We start from the raw sequence: 18,865 nt of genomic DNA on the forward strand, positions 1-18,865 counted from the left end.
CTGTCCAGGGGGCCGGCCAAGTGGTGACGGCTGAGGCCGCGAAGTTCAACAAAAGGTCCAACAAGGATTTTGCTTTCGCATTCTTGAAACATTCTAAGCATCCTCCGTAATTTATTTTGTATATTTTACGAAAAAAAAAACAGTGAACCTTGCGTAGCTGTAATCAGCCACTTTGATTGCAAAGGCCAAAATTGCGCCATTTTTAGCGCTATTGAAGCAACCGAAGAAGAACAAAAGACAATTTAAAGGAGTAGTGACACGAAATTCCAAAGCTGAGATAACTATGTAAAATGCTTCCTCTTTATCAGGAAATATCTCCCAGAAAGTTTCAATAGTAACCGTTCAGTATAACATAATTTAAGTCCATCTTAATCTTTGCCCGCCCGAGAAAGCCCACAGCGGGCCAGCATGACATCATTTGCTCCTTGCCCCAAACACCCGACGCCGGGGCTCCCGTGACGTAGCCGACGCGCTGGCTGCGGTTGGGGCGCGCGCTGCTACACCGAGTGTACACGTCACGGTTTTGGGACTGACGTCATGCTGCCCGGGCGCGTGGAGATGGTGACGACTTCGGCCGGTCTGGGTGCGCGCGTTTGGACCGACAGCGGTGCGACAAGAATGGTGACGTCATGGGTGACCTCTTGTCATGGCGGCCGCTCGGCATTCGTTTTGTCGAAACCAAGACTGTCACCAATAAACGGCTTCATAAATTGTTTACGCTGCGATCGACCGTCTAATGTGCCATTCAATGATTAGTGGTCTGGTAGGCATCCATAGCAGCGAAATTTCGTGTCAGTACTCCTTTAATGACGGTCGCATTTCTCCCTGTAGCACAAGCCCAATTTTCGGCCCCTTTTGTCGGCCCTCCTATCCCTGAAATTTTTATTTTTGTTTGTGTACACGCGCACATCTCCTCCTTTTATTTTTGAAGAAATATACTCACCTATCATTTTATGGTTAATTCTGCTCCTTTCTTGCTTCCGGTTTAATGTCGCTGCCCCATCTTTTTTTAAGCACCCGGTCCTTTTTTTCATTGCCATCATCATATTCGAGCGCGTCGTACACAGTGCAGGAGGTCATTCTCTTGTTGTAGGAGCTTTGGGATTTCTGCTGACGACCATTCAAGAACACCAGTGAACGTGTGCGCTGCTTTGCCGCTCCGAGTACGCCCACTCATAGAGTATTCAATGCAGCACATTACATTACCAAAAGGATACGCGCTGACATGTTGCACGCCAGGTTTCTGCCGTGGTGGTGTGCACCGTACTTCCGCCGCCGGGAATAGTTGGTAGGACATCAGGACTGCCCGCCCGCGCTTTCGGAATGAAAATTGAGTTTATAGAAACGTGCCTGCACCACGACGTCTAAAAAAGAGGCAGAAAAAAAAACACCGCAAGGCTTCTTGGTTGGCTCGTTCCGCAGATAACCGCCCGTTACTGCGCGCACAGAGTTTCTATTACGTTCGCTCGAGTCCTGCGACTATAAAGCCATGACTGAGACACTTAAAGCACTCCCATCATGTATCTGTCTTGAATAAGGGCTCATAAAAATAAAAAAAGCGCAAATATTGAATGCAATTAACAATGATATTCTCCTAGCGTGTAGCTGATTACAGTCATTTCCGGTTGTCACGGTGTACCGTATTTTCACGCGAATAACCCGCGCCAAAAATGCTGAAATTTCAGTGGTAAAATAGGGGCGCGGATAATACGCGGGGTTTTTCCGTTATCGCAGCTTTACGGCAATGCGTGTTATGCCGTGAAGCTGCACTGCGCGTTGTGACGTGTAGATGACCTTGTGTACAACACTGAGGACTGCGGCTCAAGTGGTAATTCTAGCGAGAGCAGTGACACTGAGTGGATTGTGACTTTCGCCTTGAAGTCAGTGTATTCTACTTGCTAATCTTTTTTCTGTATGCATAGCATGTGATGCGTGCGGATTATATGCAGAGGCGGATTATACTCAAGGAAATACGGTAATCATCTATTTCAAGCTCTAAAATGTTTTTCAACCCTTGAGTCTCAATGCTAGCAATGCATTTAACAACCTGGTTCTCCTTCTTTATTTGAATTCTTTTTAGTACGGGCACAAGTAATTCCGATTGCAATGGTACATTCTTCGACTTAATAATTTGTTTACTCAACTAGCGCTGTAGGAAGCTTTCGTTTAGGGTGCACTATGTTCAGTGGCGTCATGCTCGGCTTTACGTTTTAAAATATTGTATAGTATATGGTTTTGAAGGTAGGATTCGCAGTGATATTCGGTTATACCTGAGGAAGTATTACTACTGTAGGCAGCACGTATCTTAAGGGGCACTCGTTCAGAGCCGCTTTGCGAATGTGGACCTTGAATATTTTTTATGTCATTTCTCGTGAAATTTACGCGCGAAAATATATGAGAGCGTATCCAGTCAATTTTTTGAGACGTGATTTTTTTTTTTTTTTGCAGATAAAACTTCAGACCTTTTTACGTACCGCCCACGTTATTCATGGTAGGTGTATATAACGCCGTAGTAACAAACTTCAGTGGGGTTAAATGCACTACTGACGCGATTGCACAACACCGCATAAAGCCATTACAAACATTTTGATCGAATCGCGCTCAAAATGACCTCAACTAAAGCGATAGAACAGGCCTGTGGAAAACGTAGGCACCCAAGGATTGATAATCATCTGCAACCACGGCCGGGGCCTGTGATGGCGTTCCCGGCGCTTCGCATTTCATCGTAGAATCACAAAAAGAAAAGCAGCGCGTCAAGATGTTTTCGGTAAACAGAGTGCAGCTGCGCACAACGCCAACGTTTCGAAAAATCCACGCATTTACATTAAGAAAGGGAGGTTGGTATTGGGTGGGGGAGAAAAAATGTCACCTCCTTTCCCGCGCTGTAGGCTTTTGTCGCTCGTCTTTTCCGGCTCAGCTTGTTACCTGCGCTTGGGGGATTGCGCGTAACAGGTAACGCACGAACTGCGCAGCGCAAGGGTTGGCGGAACTCGCGGAAAGAGGTCCTTTTCTTATTCTTCTTCTATGGGAGATACGTCGAAGGCCACCTTAACCCCCGGCTAGCATTACGCCGATATCGAACGCCCGCAGCGAAGAGGCAAGGTTTCTATACGGCGTACCTCTAGACCACCGGGAATGCGAAGCCGGCGGTTATGCGTGTACTTAGGCAGGAAAAGGGTATGATCAAGGATGCGAAAAAAAAAAAAAAAAAGGCAAGGAGACGCACAACTTGTTTGACTTTCAAATCACGTCCTAAGTAGGGACTGCGTCTCGGTGATCTTACTGCCGCCGAGATGAGCACGACAGAACGACAGCACGGGATTACGGCCATTCGCTAAACGAACGGTGACGTAAGCACGCGAAAAGATATACCAGGGTACCTAAGCACTTTTTTGTGGGCTGTGCCTTCGCACAACCCATAGAAACCACAACCCATTGTCATGTTAATGCGTGAATGTCCGGTTAAACGCCTCAGACACCTTGCTTCCCCCTCGCGTTGTCGAAGGGCTTTGTAATATCTTGTCGCTTGAGATGATTTGTTTCGCTATCCGCCTCGACGCTTTCGAATGGCTTCGTTCTGTCTCGTACGCGTTGCGCCGCTGCTCGCTCCTGTCGCGGTGTAATAGGAGAGTTGGCGAAGATGGTGGCTTTCGCTTCTAGTCCGTTCGCTAGTTAGGCTTTGCTTTCCCGCTCCTTTCATCTGCGGGTACTGGCATGGATGGCCACCACCCGAGTTTAAACTCGCGTTATGGAACGCCTCGTGCTATGGAACGCGTCCCTAAAAAATTGTTTTCCTGTCCCAGACGCCGACGCCGACATCAAAATTGAATCTACATTTTTCGCTCGTTTTATTGCTTTAGCCGTTTATTGCTTTCGCATTAAAAATACTCGAGGGCATATAAACACTTGTATCATGTATCGTATACGAAAAAAAAAAGGCAAAAGCGTTCTCTCAGTGAGCGCTGCGATTAAGCTGTGCTTTTGCGCGTGCACGGTGGCTACAATACCGACGCATTGAAACCCCATTGCCTTTACTTCGTGTTTTATTAAAGACGATAGTCTTTCTTGGGCTACTTAAACCTAGAAATTTTGGTCTGCCTGTATGTCTGTCTGTCTGTCTGTCTGTCCGTCTGTCTGTCTGTGACTCGATTCAGCCACCCGGCCAAAGCAAAACAATGCCTGCGCAATAGTCTTATATAGTCACAGCTAAATCTACCCGTCTATGTCCCGTGTAAGGTTCATACTTGTCAACATTGTTGAAGAAGAACAAGACATAACGCAAATATGAGACAACAAATCAATACAGAAGTGATATTTGCAGTGTTCTTTTATAAAAAAATCAAACATGCTTGACTTTTGCGAAATTAAATACTTCATCAACTGCAGAAAAAGAATTCACTCCGCCGTCGCCTGCTGTCGCCCGCGCCACTATAGCTTCTGGTGCCATTTGAAGAAATCAACCGGCAACAGTTACGCAAGGTTCCACTAGATAGGTTCCACGTTCTGCTTGCAACGCACGTGGAGTAGGGAAACGCGGTTCTATAAACGTTGAAGTAGGGCGCCTCGATTAACGAGCGTCTTCGCCGTACGGCAGCGTTCGCATCGAGACACCCGGTTTGGAGCAGTGGAACGCGGGAAATTTAAAATGATTTAAGCAAACCTTTGGCGTCTTTACCTTGGGAGGAGCGCGACGCAAGAGGAACAACATGAGGGGTGAGCGGGATAGCGAAGGGAGGCATTTACTTCGCAAAAGCCGATAAAGACTATCGTCTTTTGACGACATTTGCAACGAAAGGAGCAGATACGCGGCCAATTTTTTTTTAAGCATGTGCTACGGATCCACGAAACGCACTGTCTTTTTCTTTGTGTTTTATTTATGACGCACACACTACGAAACGCGTCGTTGAACGAGCCGCATAACGTTTTCGAACTAAAACAGTTTGTTTCCCGTGCCGCTATGAGCAGGATTTCAAAATTGTGTTTACGGGCCGACGTTTCAGCTGCGTTATCAGGCGCGACACAGTGGAGCGCTACAGAATAATTTTGATCACCTGGGGACTATTACGTGTTTCGCAATGTCTACGCACTCTCGTTTTGATTTTTTGTCTCCGTGAGAAAAACGACCTCAGCGGCCGGAATCAAATCCACGTCATCGTGCTCAGCAAGACAGCTCCTTATACGCTGAGGCACCGCGGTGGCTACGAGCAACATTTTTAACCATTGGGATGTTGTTCTAGGCCCAACAGCACATCGTGGTTGAGGACTATAAACTAAGTTAGATCCCCTGGGAAACCTTTAAGTCCGCCTTATCTCTAAAACAAGGCTACTGGATTTCTACAGGTGCATATATGGAGAACATGACGTTTCTAGTGGGCCACTGGAAAGTATTTACGCGTGCGCTTTTACATTCTGTTGCCAACAGGACTACAACTGGAAATTATCGCTCAGAAGAAGATGGCTGAGGAATTAGGCCGTGTAAGTACGTTATAAGGGGAAAAAACGCGAAAATGGATAGAAAAAAAGTATATAAGAACAACACAAGCGCTGACTTTCAACTGGCAGTTATTGAAACACACGAATAACTTATATATTTTTTGCGTGTATAAATTATTCGTGTTTTTCAATAATCCGCCAGTTTAGAATCAGCGCTTCTGTTCTGTTTTTAAAGACAATAGTCTTTCTTGGGCTACTTAAACCAGAAATTTTGGTCTGCCTGTATGTCTGCCTGTCCGTCTGTTTGTCTGTGACTTGATTCAGCCACCCAACCAAAGTAAAACAATGCCTGCGCAATAGTCTTATATAGTCAAAGCTAAATCTAATTCCGTCTAATTCCGGTGTAATGTTTATACTTGTCAATATTGTTGAAGAACAACAAGACATTACGCATATATAAGACAACAAATTAATACAGAAGCGATATTTGCACCGTTCCTTTATAAAAAAATTGTAGATGTTGGATTTTGGCGAGATTAAATACTTCATAAACTGAAAAAAAAAAATATCACTCCGCCGTCACCTGCTGTCGCCCGCGCCATATAGCTTCAGGCGGCATTTGAAGAAATCAAGTGGCAACAGTAACGAAAGGTTCCACTAGATAGATTCCACGTTCTGCTTGGAACGCGCGTTGACTATATAGGGAAACGCGGTTCTATAAACATTGAAGTAGGGCGCCTCGATTCACGCGCGTCTTCGCCGTACGGCAGCGTTGGCATCGAGACACCCGCTTTGGAGCAGTGGAACGCGGGAAATTTAAAATGATTTAAGCAAACCTTTGGCGTCTTTACCTTGGGATGAGCGCGAAGCAAGAGGAACAACATGAGAGGTCAGCGGGAAAGCGAAGGGAGGCATTTACTTGGCAAAAGTCGATAAAGACTATCGTCTTTGGACGACATTTGCAACAAAAGGAGCCGATACGCGGCCAATTTTTTATAGTGGGTTCTGTGCGTTCCCGCGCTGTTTTTTACAGTGAAACTGTCTATTGGCCGTGATATGTTTCAGTGGCGTCCTCTGGCTCTGACGTCGGCTTCGGCTTGGGGAATCACGCCGCTGTCGTCTTCTACCCTCCGCTTGTGAGGAACAGCAGTGCCTGTGCTGGAACTTGCCTGCTTTGATGCTTTAGTGCATTAGAAAGAGTATTTCTAGTAATGCAGTTATTTTTTGCAGCTTCTGACTCATCTGAATAATTTCAAGCTGTATCCCCCAAAAGTTCGCAACGCATGAGGAGAGAGAAAACAACTTTTTCAGAGCATTGGTCGGAAGATAGTGTATAACTTATCCTTTCTAGCTTATTCACGAGGTTCACCGCTCAGAGCTCCTCGATAAGTATTCAAAATGCATAGGCTTCCCTAAAGTACTTTTGAGATATTTTTATGAAGACTCAACAGTCTGATGCTACGTATCAAGCAACGGGCCCCTACACGCGCATCGAACAGCAGGAAAAAAGCTGTTGTCTGCAATTTCTTTCCTAGTTGTTGACTTGTATCCGATAAAATGTTTTTTTTTTTTTCTGTGCCCAACGCATTATATTCCTGCACTGTCACAACCGTCTTATTAGGAGGTTTGGGGATGTTTGGGAGGCTCACAAACATCGTGTGTGTATTTTCTTCAGGCTGTATGGCATACATTTTCTTCTTCACATATTGTCTTTCGTTATAACTGCGTGCAAGAAGGTGCGTATCCACAGCATGCGTTGTTTATTCACATTCAAATACAATGAGAAGGTTTGTGCTACGCCGCCGCGGTCGCGCGCCAGAGAACGTTGTCCAGAGTACTGGAAGGCAGCTTTTGTGATCCGAATTTATATGGCAACCATCATTATCATAACGAACTGACTCTCAACCCAAACCATTATGACATGATTACGGTGTTGAAGGCTTGATATACTCGCTAACGAACGCAATAAATAGTATACGTTCATATACTATTATAAGAATCAAAACCGATTAATATTTCCAAGCAGCTCTCTATTGCTTTTCAACCCTTCCAGCAAATTCTTGTCTACTCAGGATGACGTTCTATGAATTGAAGAACATTACTCTTAATCTCTTGTCCTGGACTGAAGACCCGGCCCACAAACCAGCTCGATTTTATAGTGGGATAATATTTTCTCCTCCTCCCCTTGTTTCTCCTCCTCTTGAGTGGAGTTCTATTTTAAGGCATATCTGAATACTGGGAAGATATGGCTGTGGGAAATGTACCCGAACATCCCTCCAGGTCTGATCAAATATAGTGTTACATTATCTGTACCATAGACGTGACTCCTTTTGCCCAATAAACCTCCATACTGGTTAGAAGCCTGGTATAAAATTAGTACGCGTCTATACACACAGTGGGTTATTCGGAACTCAACCTACAGTTTTTGCAGCCCATAGTGCATGTCGGCACACTTACATGCCATGACAACGTAAATGATGTGATACAATATTTTCGCGCGTTCGGCAAGGTTGCAAAACTGTTTTACTTTACGTACGATTACAGGGAGTAGTAATGCCTTCTGCCAAAGCCGATAGCCCCGAAGGCCTGGAATTTGTTTTGGTCTTGTATTCTCGCTGTTGTCGGTTACTAGCAGCTGGCTGTTCCCTTTGGTCGAAAGATTGCTTAATACAGAAGCTGACGCCTAGCTCCGACTCTTCGCGCTCCGCACAGGACAGGCTTCGCAAGGAATGGGGCGACGCCGGCAATGCTTCTTCCGTAGCGGTATCCAAAACTATATTTTAACTGACGCCTTCAGATTTAGTATGCAATTTTAAGTCTATTATGATAAAAAGTTACACGCATGCAAAATCTGGCGCGGACAAGCATCAGACGTCAACCGAGCGCGAAGGAACATCAGGGAGAGCGAGCCCGAGTGAAGCAGACGACAAATGCAAGAATCCCTAGCCGATGGCATGGAGGCGCGCTTCGCAGCGCCGCCCGTGGTCGCGCTCACCGCCAATAGCTAGGATCCAGTACATCGACTTCAGCGACAGACAAAGCCTCGAGCAACACTTTTCAGCGTATGGAAAAAGTCATAAAAGAAAATGTGCTTGGGCCTCAATATCTTGATAAAAGACGTCTTATACACCCCAAAAATGTCTTTAGCAATTCATTGTTGTTTACAGGCAAAGCCGACATTAAAGGGACACTGAAGTGATATGTAAACATTGCGGGATTACTAGCGCAAATTGTAGTCCGGAGTCCCCAGGCCATGTTTCGACCACTCTAGGCGCGTTTACGCGATTTTATTTAGTAGAAAAACTAATTCGAAAATGCTGTCTTCCTCTCTTTACGCTCGCCCATTTTCTGTGGCGTTTTCGTGTGACGTCAGGAGGGGATGAGCTGGAAATTGGCTGCGCCACGGCTGCGCTACTGCACGGCTCCCCGGCCGACAGAGTCAGTCGGCCCAGCGTTTCGTCCACCGGCGCCGGCGGGTCGTCGCAATCAAGGAGGTTAAAAAAAAATTTCTTGGTCGCAATTCGTTCGCTTAGTTGAAACGAAGCCAGGACACGCTTGTGAATGGAACAATGTGCCTTTCTTTACTTGGTTTGTTTGTACACTGTATCTAGCTCCAAGTCAAGGTCGCTTCGCACAAGCGCTGCACAAGCGCACATGCGACGCTTCGCTGACTGGTACGCCAGTAGGAAAATATAAGGCCTCTTGAAGGCGGGAGAAGAGTCAGCGAAGTCAATATAGGTACGAAGGAAATAAAATCAACTGATATTTTTACCGTAAAGCGTAAAACTAGGGCGCGGGAAGCACTTTTTTGCGCTGGGCGAACAAGCACAGCGGTCAGCAGCACGACTACGCATCTGCGAACGCTTTTCCGTCTACGATATGCAATTGCTAGACGTGAGCTACTGTGGAAACTCGGGCGACGCTTACTGCACGATCGCAGTACAACAAATAGTCACCTAAGCTGCTTGAAATGCCAAAACTAAATAAAAGTGTAAACCGGTTGTACAATATATACCCTATATTAGGAAGGCACGCGGGTCCCGCTCCGTAGCTCAGCGGTCTGGGGCGCTGGGTGTGTCACCGCAAATATTTTGCAAGTCACGAGTTCGAATCCCCGCGGGTACGTGCTTTTTTTTTTTGTAAGTTACCTTTTTTGTTTTCCGCCGATGTTTTCTATATTGAGTTCACCTTTTTTTGGGCCGCAACGTTCATGGCTACACGAACTAGTTCACAAAACGCGCGCAGGCTGGCACTGGCGCGCTAGCGAGTTCTCGTTGGCGTGCTGTTGCCATAAGCACCGACTGCTTGCAGGCAGTGGGCACACGCCAGAATGAACAGACCCTTGGCCTGGTGCGAACACGCTTTTTACGATACAGGCATGAGGGAGGCAAGCTCCAAATATGGGGGAAAAGCGCATGGCGTTTGGGCGTCTGCGGGTACGCGGAGGGCGTTCATGCACTGCGTAGGTCTCGGCTAGTGAATGCTATGACTACAAGCCGTCCTGGGAGGCTTATCTTGTGCATTTTACAGCCGACAACATGGCAGAAGCGCGGTACGATGATTACTGAGATATTGAGAATGCCCATCCAACAACGCCATTGGTTATGTTTTACAGAACCGAAACCGAAACTTGTGTGATTGCTAAGCTTGGGCATCGTCCAATCACGGCGCCCCTCCTCCCAACGTCACAGCCTTAGTTGGTGCGGCCGCCGCAAACCGCGCATGGTAGTTTTTCTTCTTTCGCGCTTTGTAAAATAATTACCGATTTGTCAACCGGATAAACGATGAAAAGTGTGCTAATTTGAGCCAGTCTACGCAGTGCAAGCAAAAACGGGAGCTTGACAAATTCACTTCAGTGTCCCTTTAAAGGGACACTGAAGTGATATGTAAACATTGCGGGATTACTAGCGCAAATTGTAGTCCGGAGTCCCCAGGCCATGTTTCGACCACCCTGGGCGCGTTTACGCGATTTTATTTAGTAGAAAAATTAATTCGAAAATGCTGTCCTCCTCTCTTTACGCTCGCCCATTTTCTGCGGCGTTTTCGTGTGACGTCACGAGGGGATAAGCTGGCAATTGGCTACGCTACTGCACGGCTCCCCGGCCTTCAGACAGAGTCAGTCGGCCCAGCGTTTCGTCCGCCAGCCGCCGACGGGTCGTCGCAATTCGTTCGCTCAGTTGAAACGAAGCCAGGACACGTTTGTGAATGGTAGAATTTGCCTTTCTTTACTTGGTTAGTTTGTACACTGTATCTAGCTCCAAGTCAAGGTCGCTTCACACAAGCGCTGCACAAGCGCACATGCGACGCTTCGCTGACTGGTATGCCAGTAGGAAAATATAAGGCATCTTGAAGGCGGGAGAAGAGTCAGCGAAGTCAATATAGGTACTAAGGAAATAAAATCAACTGATATTTTTACCGTACAGCGTAAAGCTAGGGTGCGGGAAGCACTTTTTTGCGCTGGGCGAACAAGCACAGCGGTCAGCAGCACGACTACGCATCTGCGAACGCTTTTCCGTCTACAAAATGCAATTGCTAGACGTGAGCTATTGTGGAAACTCGGGCGACGCTTACTGCACGAGCGCAATACAACAAATAGTCACCTAAGCTGCTTGAAATGTCAAAACTCAAGAAAAGTGTAAACTGTTGTACAATATATACCCTATATTACCGATGCCAGCCGAGCCCGCTTCGTGGCCGAGCGGTCTCGGTTGCTAGGTGTGCCAACGCAAGTATTTTGCAAGTCACGAGTTCGAATCCCCGGGGGTACGTGCTTTTTTTTTTTGTAAGTTAACTTTTTCGTTTTCCGCCGATGTTTTCTTATTGAGTTCACCTTTTTTTGGGCCGCAATGTTCATGGCTCCACGAACTAGTTCACAAAACGCGCGCAGGCTGGCACTGGCGCGCTAGCGAGTTCTCGTTGGCGTGCTGTTGCCATAAGCACCGACTGCTTGCAGGCAGTGGGCACAGGCCAGAATGAACAGACCCTTGGCCTGGTGCGAACACGCTTTTTACGACACAGGCATGAGGGAGGCAGGCTCCAAATATGGGGGAAAAGCGCATGACATTTGGGCGTCTGAGGGTACGCGGAGGGCGTTCATGCACTGCGTAGGTTTCGGCTAGTGAATGCTACGATTCCAATCCGTCCTAGGAGGCTTATCTTTATGCATTTTTACAGCTGACAACATGGCAGAAGCGCGGTACGATGATTACTGAGTTATTGAGAATGCCCATCCAACAACGCCAACGGTTGTGTTTTACAGAACCGAAACCGAAACCGACACTTGTTTGGTTGCTCACCTTGGGCATCGTCCAATCACGGTGCCCGCTCCTCCTAACGTCACAGCTTTAGTTGGTGCGGCCGCCGCAAACCGCGCATGGTAGTTTTTCTTCTTTCGCGCTTTGTAAAATAATTACCGATTTGTCAACCAAATAAACGATTAAAAGTGTGCTAATTTGAGCCAGTCTACGCAGTGCAAGCAAAAACGGGAGCTTGACAAATTCACTTCAGTGTCCCTTTAAAGGGTGCTGCTCAGGGGGAGCAATGACCGGCATGTTTTGCTGGGGTAGGTAATTCGTTCACTAACAACACTCACTCGCTCACTTATACCAGAGACAGGCACCATAAAATATGAGAGCAAAAGAAAAGGCAATGAGACTATTTCACAATAAATGAAAATAATGAATTCTTCACGTAGCGAAAATTTAGCCACACTTATTAAAACATATAAGCGACACGCCGGTGATGCTCCCCGTAAATAAAGTACCTTCTAATTAAACTAGGGCTGCTCAGTGTTCAAGCAAGAAGCGCAAGTTTTTAGACCTGTTTATATGAACTTGTTAAAATATTGTTACAAACGGTTTTCAAAACAAAAAAAAATATCCCAGCAGAATCCGGTATTCAGTGCTGGGTAGATGTATCTTTTTCCACTGTGGCAGTTATGATGATGGTTTGATGTTTATGGCGCAAGGCCAACTGGGGCAAAGAGCGCCAAAAAATACTCATATATGAGAGGTGATACCTTAAACACTAAGTAAAATCAGCAAAAACAAAAGTAAAATCACAAAACGACAATGAGCATGGCTGGTGTATAGGGCCAGATTTCATGATGCGTGATAGGAAATGAGGTTTAAAAACTTGACTTCTGACAAATACTCAAACACACGTTTCACGGAAACAATGGCTTCGTCACCTAGAAAAAACGATGGATGTAGCGGAATATGTTGTCTGTAGAGTTCTCTGAAGTGTTTGTGTCGTGTTGTGTGAAGTGCCTTGCATGTGATTAGTATGTGCACTACGGATAGGGCCTCTCCGCACCTGCTGCACTGGGGTCTAGAAGATCCCGTCAGCAGATACGAGTGCGTCGCATGGGTGTGCCCTATCCGCAGCCTACCCAAGGCGACTTCCGTGTGTCTGTTGTGTGAGTCAGATGTGTACCGTCCCAAGTGTGGCTTTATTACATGTAGTTTGTTGTCTGTCTGTTCATCCCAGTGTGTTTGCCATTTCCTACGAAGGTATTGTCGAATTTGTGGCTTAAGGTCACTCTGTGGTAGTATGGTTATATCTACTGTGTTCCTGAGTGCAGCAACTGCAGCCTTCTGATCCGCAACCTCATTGCCAGCAATTCCAGCATGGCCTGGAACCCAGCACAACACCAGAACAAGTTTTTGGGCATATATAGACATGATAGTGTTGAAAACCATATGGACAATTCTGTTTTTGCATGGCTTGTATGATGCCAATGCGCGCATAACGCTCAAGGAATCTGTATATATGATGGACTTCGAGATTTTGTGTTCAAGAATGTGTTGTGCAATGAGTAAGATGCCATATGCTTCAGCTGAGTAAATTGTGGTGTATGTGCTCATGGTTCTGCATGCATCAAAGTTTGGTCCATGAGCAGCGCAAGACACTATGGTTGCAGTTTTTGATGCGTCACTATAAAACTCTGCACATTGATACTTGTACTGCAGGGAGAGGAAGTGCTGCAAAATTGCAGTTTGTGGTACCCTGGTTTTATCAATATTTATGAAAGACAAGTCACAACACACAGGTTGAAGCTGCCAGGGTGGTAAAACATCAGTAAAGGAAGATGTGTAAATGTCTGAAAAGGAGATGTTGAAATCCGAAGCTTCCTGTCTCACTTTTTCCACTGTGGCAGTTCATCATATCTGAAGGGTAACCTGATTTATTTTGCATGATACGAAGTTGGTACAGATGCGTTGGAACTGTAAATAATTCTTTAAAGCAAAATGGTTTCTTTATGCTTAACTCGACAGCTATTTATCAAGGCGCCCAACTATAGTCTTCGTTATGTTAACTTTTGCTTTTTGCAAATCGCCTCGTAGTTTGGGCAACAACGAGCAAAATGGAAGAAAGGTGACATTTCGCTAGTCAACCTACGCTGCTTTTAGTGTGTATTTTTGCGCTTTTTCTCTTTGCATGTTTCATACCTCCAGCAGAGGAAGATAATTCCGATAACAGTGCAACAGAGAAAAACGTGGCCCCGGAACCCTCTTCGTAGAAGACCTGTGTGATGCGATGCATTTATTAAAGTATTTGCAACAAAGTGTACAACCATTCCGAAGCTTTGAGAACTAGGATGCCTTACGTCGGTCCTGCTCCTCGATAATTAACGGCCTTACCAGTAGCGTCATCGACATGACTCCTCTCGTCATTAACGACATGGCCATCAGAAATCCTGTCCCTCATTATAACAGGACTGGGCTCAAAGTAAAAGCACGCCGCCAGAAACTTCTTGTGCACGCCAACAAAGAAGATTCTTCGAGCACACATCTGCCCTTTTGTTTGTGTGTATCGCTTTAGATGCCCACACAGGATAATGTTGCTAAGAACAATAAATAACACATTTTCAGAATGGTTCAAATCACGCAGCCATGCATTCACTTACCCTGGTGTCGTTGTCGTACATCTCGAGTCGGTATCCGGGGATGACACCACGTTCGTTGACGTCCTCGATGGCCATTCGCGCCGCGGCCCTCTCCGCGCGTCCGCCCCTGGCCGCCTCGCAGCTTCCCGTGAGCTCAAACAGGCCGAGAACGTACACTGTCTTGCGCACATCGTAAGCCACGGCTGTGGTTGGTGGGAAGGGCTCCCTGTACTCCAGCAATCCGGCAGATTCGTTGCGCGAGGGGAGCACGTCAAACTCCACCGCGGAGGTGGCCGTCGAAGTGGCAAGCTCCTGGACGTCCTGTCCGCTGCTAAAGTTGGTCGCGTCGAAGGTGAAGAGCACGGTGGAGCCATTGTAGAGCACGTCCCAGTCTGTCTCATTGCTGCCGACGCCGTCCAAGCCCGTGCCCGGGAGCTCGTCGGTGTCCTCGGGCCCCCCAAGCAGCGTCCGCGGTAGGAAAGAGCACAGAAGAAGGGCGGCGTACCACAGACGCCTCGCTGTCACCACCATGGAGTCTGGCCGAGCGAAAGGCCGCGCAAGGCTAGCATCCCACCACCGACAGTGACGCAAATCGCAGCACTTGCGGGTATCTTCGCTGTCGCTGTCGAGCTTCGCGCTCAGTGTCAAAACACATCACTGGGGCGGGAAACCGGCACGTAGTTGTTGACGATTTCCTTCTGGCCGGTTCGACGACGTCTTTCGACTATTCTGTCTGTGGTCGATCATTGCGGGCGCTATTTTCTCATTTTGGTTTTGATTTCCTCAACGCCTTAGCACTTCGAAGTTTGTTTGATTAGTCGCTTACTGTTAAAAAAGAAAGAAAAAGCTCGAATGTCTCTGTGGAGCCGGCAGTCTGGACGAAAGCACTCGGTACAGCGACGCACGCCCGCTGGATATCCGGACGGCCAATATTTTGTGAGACAACACCGTGGCGCTCCTCTACACTCGCCCGAGGCCAGTTTCTTGACCGTGATGTCGTGCGTCGGCTACGCGTCTGAGCTTATTGGAAAACATTCCGCCGCCGATGGAAACCGTACTAAACGTCAAGCGGACTAAAACGCATGGCTAGGTACCGGACATTGAATTCCAGCCGTAGGAATTGAAAGAATATCAAAAATTTAACATCGTACTTGTTCAAATGGCAACGTAAATATGGCCTAAAACATTTTGTACGCTTAACTATGCTTGTCTGCGGCGGCTGGCTTTTCCTCGCTTCGTAGTGCGCAAACTATCAATTTCAAGAATTCAGCGTGATGTCCTTGCATAAATTGAAGGAAGGTTTCAAATATAAGAATGGCAATGTTAGGATGTCAAGGCAGAACGAAACACTATTCTCCCCTGTCTATAAAGCAGTTATCACGCATGACAAATCAAGGGTGAGCTCTTAACCTTTGACGCTGATTCGGTGACAACTTTCTGCGAAACAAATATATTAAGATTGGTTACTGGAGAAGAAAATCAGCACATTGACTAGTTAGTAAGGTTTCAAAATTTGCAGGTGGTGTCTGGTAATCCAGAACGCCTTGTCTTCTGGCTTTGGCTTCGCGACTTCACCAGAGCGCACGACGAGTGATATTCCTGAGCGCGAATAAATCGGAACTTGGCTTCCGTATTGTGACAGTCAAGATTCACGCAGAGTGAAACCGGTGCGATCAGTGGGCCGTCATTAAGCGCACTATGTCCAAGCGCACGCGCAAACGTTTCGGGAATTTCCGGCTTCCCAGCTTTCAAAGCAGCGATACAATAGTGCCGCTCAGGTTCGCGTGTTGTTGGAACGACGCGAACCGCCAAGTCAAGCGCCGGCCGCACTGGCTATAATTGGAACCCTCGCAACGTTCAGCAGTCACGACAAAGTTGCAGACGGATGTTTTGGTTAGAGTCGCAGCGGTGCTTGACAAAGGCTGTCAGCAAAAGGCTGTCATGGCGGCTGACCGGTTTTGGAAGGACTTTTATCCGCCAAGCAATAATTCCTCTTGGCACGTGCGTCTTGAGCGGATGTCCGCCCTTTTATTCCGCTTACGCGGTTCGTCGCGGAGAATTTTTAAGTGCTTATTGTGTACATAATTGGGCACGCGGGACGTAGGTACTAATTTGTGGCCTGCGCGAAATATTGTGAAGTAGTTCGGTGACTTATTACGTTCACTATGAAGGACAGGTTCACGTTTGGTTCTAAATAAATGATTTCGGTGAAAACAGCTAACGGTTTTACTGATTTGGTGAACAAGCGTCTTGCATCGTTTAGAAGCTTACCGCTTGATGATATGCACGGGTACTTCTGAATCAGTTCCTAACAATAGCAGGAAATCGGGCCACGTTAGGTCAAATCGGATCATTTTTTACTATACAATTAACAGAAAATCACCTCATCTCTCAGCTGAAGAATCCGCCTGAGTTCAAAGGACCGCCGCAAATAGCAGGAAAATACCTCTAAAGCTGCAGCGACTCGCGAAAGATTTATGCACTAGGTAATCGTGTTGGAATATGCATTTATGCGCAGTGGTTTACAACCTGTTGAGCGGGACTCCTCTAAAAATTCAGTTGGGAACGATGCACGATAGAAAATGAAGTGTAAGTGTTGATAGAGCTAACAAAAAAAAAAACATTTGGTTGTGACTTACGGACTGCTACCCGAAATAGAACCTCAACGAGCTAGCGTCTAAAGCAGTGTTTGTGGAAAGGTATAAATATTGTTAAAGCGAAAAATTCTGCTTATCTTAATGTATCGCTCGAAACGTGTATAATTCCTGATTAGAGCAAAAGAAAAGTACTTTGCTGATATTTGTGGCAGTGCGAGCAATCTATGTTTCAACTAAATTTTCATCTTTTAGCATACTCGCGCAGCTTCAAGTTCCATGGAGGTACGTCTTAAAGTAAACTGAAACACGTATGAGCCACGACGAACAACAAGGATAACTTCGTATCTTTAAAAATTGTGACTTAGGCAACTTTTCGGGGCAGTTTCCTCGGTCGTAAGGAAGCCTCTATACGTGTATCTAGTTTCTTATATTACGTAAGTATTGAAGTTTGCAAGGAAAAGAGAAAGCAAATGAAGAAAAGAACTGCCAAGAAATGACAATGGCGCCGAAACAGCTACAGCGGTGTCTGGAAGGCGTTGTCGACAATCTTTAAAGCCACCAATATCCAAGCGATGGCCGGGCAGACAGCTTAGTATATTTTGCACGTCACAACAAAGAATCCTTTGTGTCGAGATGACTTATTTTGGGAGCAAATCACAAAAAGTTCCACTTCTTCCTTGAATACCTCCCGGAAATGCTAAAAAACAGCGCACACACGTCACCGAACACAAACTTCGAGGGTCAGACGTATGTTGGAACTCACGCCGTCGGAACATACGCGCTTTGGTCACTTTATCCTCCGAAGCACTGGAAGGGTCCTGCGCCGTCCAGTCGCATCCAAACTCATCCAAGCGAGGCGATGTCGAGCAGGTGAAGTGTTGGGGCTGTCTTGATTCCGCTAAAAGGAATGTTTCACGCGGGAGCGCTGAGCTCCCACCCCATACCGGCACAAATCCACAGACCGTGCAGTTCGCGTCGCCGTCTCAGAAAACGCACCGTAAACCCAGTGAGCCGCCACGTCGCCGTGCGCATGTCGACATCGATATGCAGACGGGGAAGCGCATCCGCGCGAAGCTCGGGTTGTGTTTCTCAAAAACCAGTTCTTCACGAACCGCAGCGCAGCAACAGCAGAGGGGAAAAGGAGCAGCCCTAAAGACGACGTGCGATTTCGCCGGCGTGTTCACAACGTTGCACACAGGTTGCGCGCCCCGACGGAAGGTCGTAAAGTAAGTGCCAGCCGCGATGGTACAACAGAATCGGAGAAAGCATACACCCCGATGAATTGTGGTCTTCACAACGCGGCGCACAAGTTTCCAAAGAAAGTTTTCCCACTCGTTCTCCAAGGCTGAGCGGAGGATGAGAGCGAGCGGTCTCGGCGCGTGACAGCGGCGTGGTCCGTCGCGTCGTCGTCAACGCATGCCTATCCTTTGCACCTGGCCGCGAGTCCGACGCCGGGAGCGTCGTCACCTCGTCGGCCGCCGCCGGTTTGCGTGTGCCGGGGAAACGCGCGCGCGTGGCCGTGAGCGGGAGGTGGGTGAGGTGCGCTTCGGACCCTTTCCCACTGCGAGCCGAGCGCCGCGATGGAAGGAAGAGGCGACGTCCACGCTACGCACCTCCTCTCGGCGGATTTCTCGCTCTCGCCTCTCACTCGCAACTCAATTTCTTTTCTCCGCGTCTCGAGCGCCGCAGAAGGGGCCTCTTCTTCGCAATCGCTATCCTCTCTTCGGCCCCGTCCGTCTCTCAGCGCGTTACATACCAGCTGTTGCGCAATACCGTAGCGCTTATCTGGCCTGAAATTCCTTGCATCTCGCTCCTGGAGAGGGCAACGGAAACCGGCACTTCACGGGCCGCTTGTAAGATGGAACGCACAGCGTAAGCTCACGCGTTCAAGCAAAGGTGAGGACTAAAACAAAGGGGTAAACATAATATGGTGTGAGAAATGAGGAAT

At 47.3% G+C, this 18,865-nt stretch overlaps 1 protein-coding gene across 3 annotated transcripts in view; it reads right to left on the reverse strand.

Moving 5' to 3' along the window:
* The window catches only part of Gaba-b-r3 (gamma-aminobutyric acid type B receptor subunit 3), a 231,004-nt gene extending 212,584 nt beyond the window's left edge, over window positions 1-18,420 (reverse strand). For all 3 annotated transcript variants that reach the window (XM_077702698.1, XM_077702697.1, XM_077702696.1), the window contains exon 1: window positions 14,342-18,420. In XM_077702698.1, coding sequence (XP_077558824.1) covers window positions 14,342-14,851 — 510 coding nt within the window. In that variant the 5' untranslated portion in view covers window positions 14,852-18,420. The remainder of the gene's footprint in view (window positions 1-14,341) is intronic.
* Between the last annotated feature and the right edge of the window lie 445 nt (window positions 18,421-18,865).

The sequence above is a fragment of the Haemaphysalis longicornis genome, unplaced genomic scaffold, assembly GCF_048455015.1.
Source record: "Haemaphysalis longicornis isolate Haplotype H1 unplaced genomic scaffold, Haemaphysalis longicornis Haplotype H1 scaffold_3, whole genome shotgun sequence".
Classification (NCBI taxonomy): Eukaryota; Metazoa; Arthropoda; class Arachnida; order Ixodida; family Ixodidae; genus Haemaphysalis; species Haemaphysalis longicornis.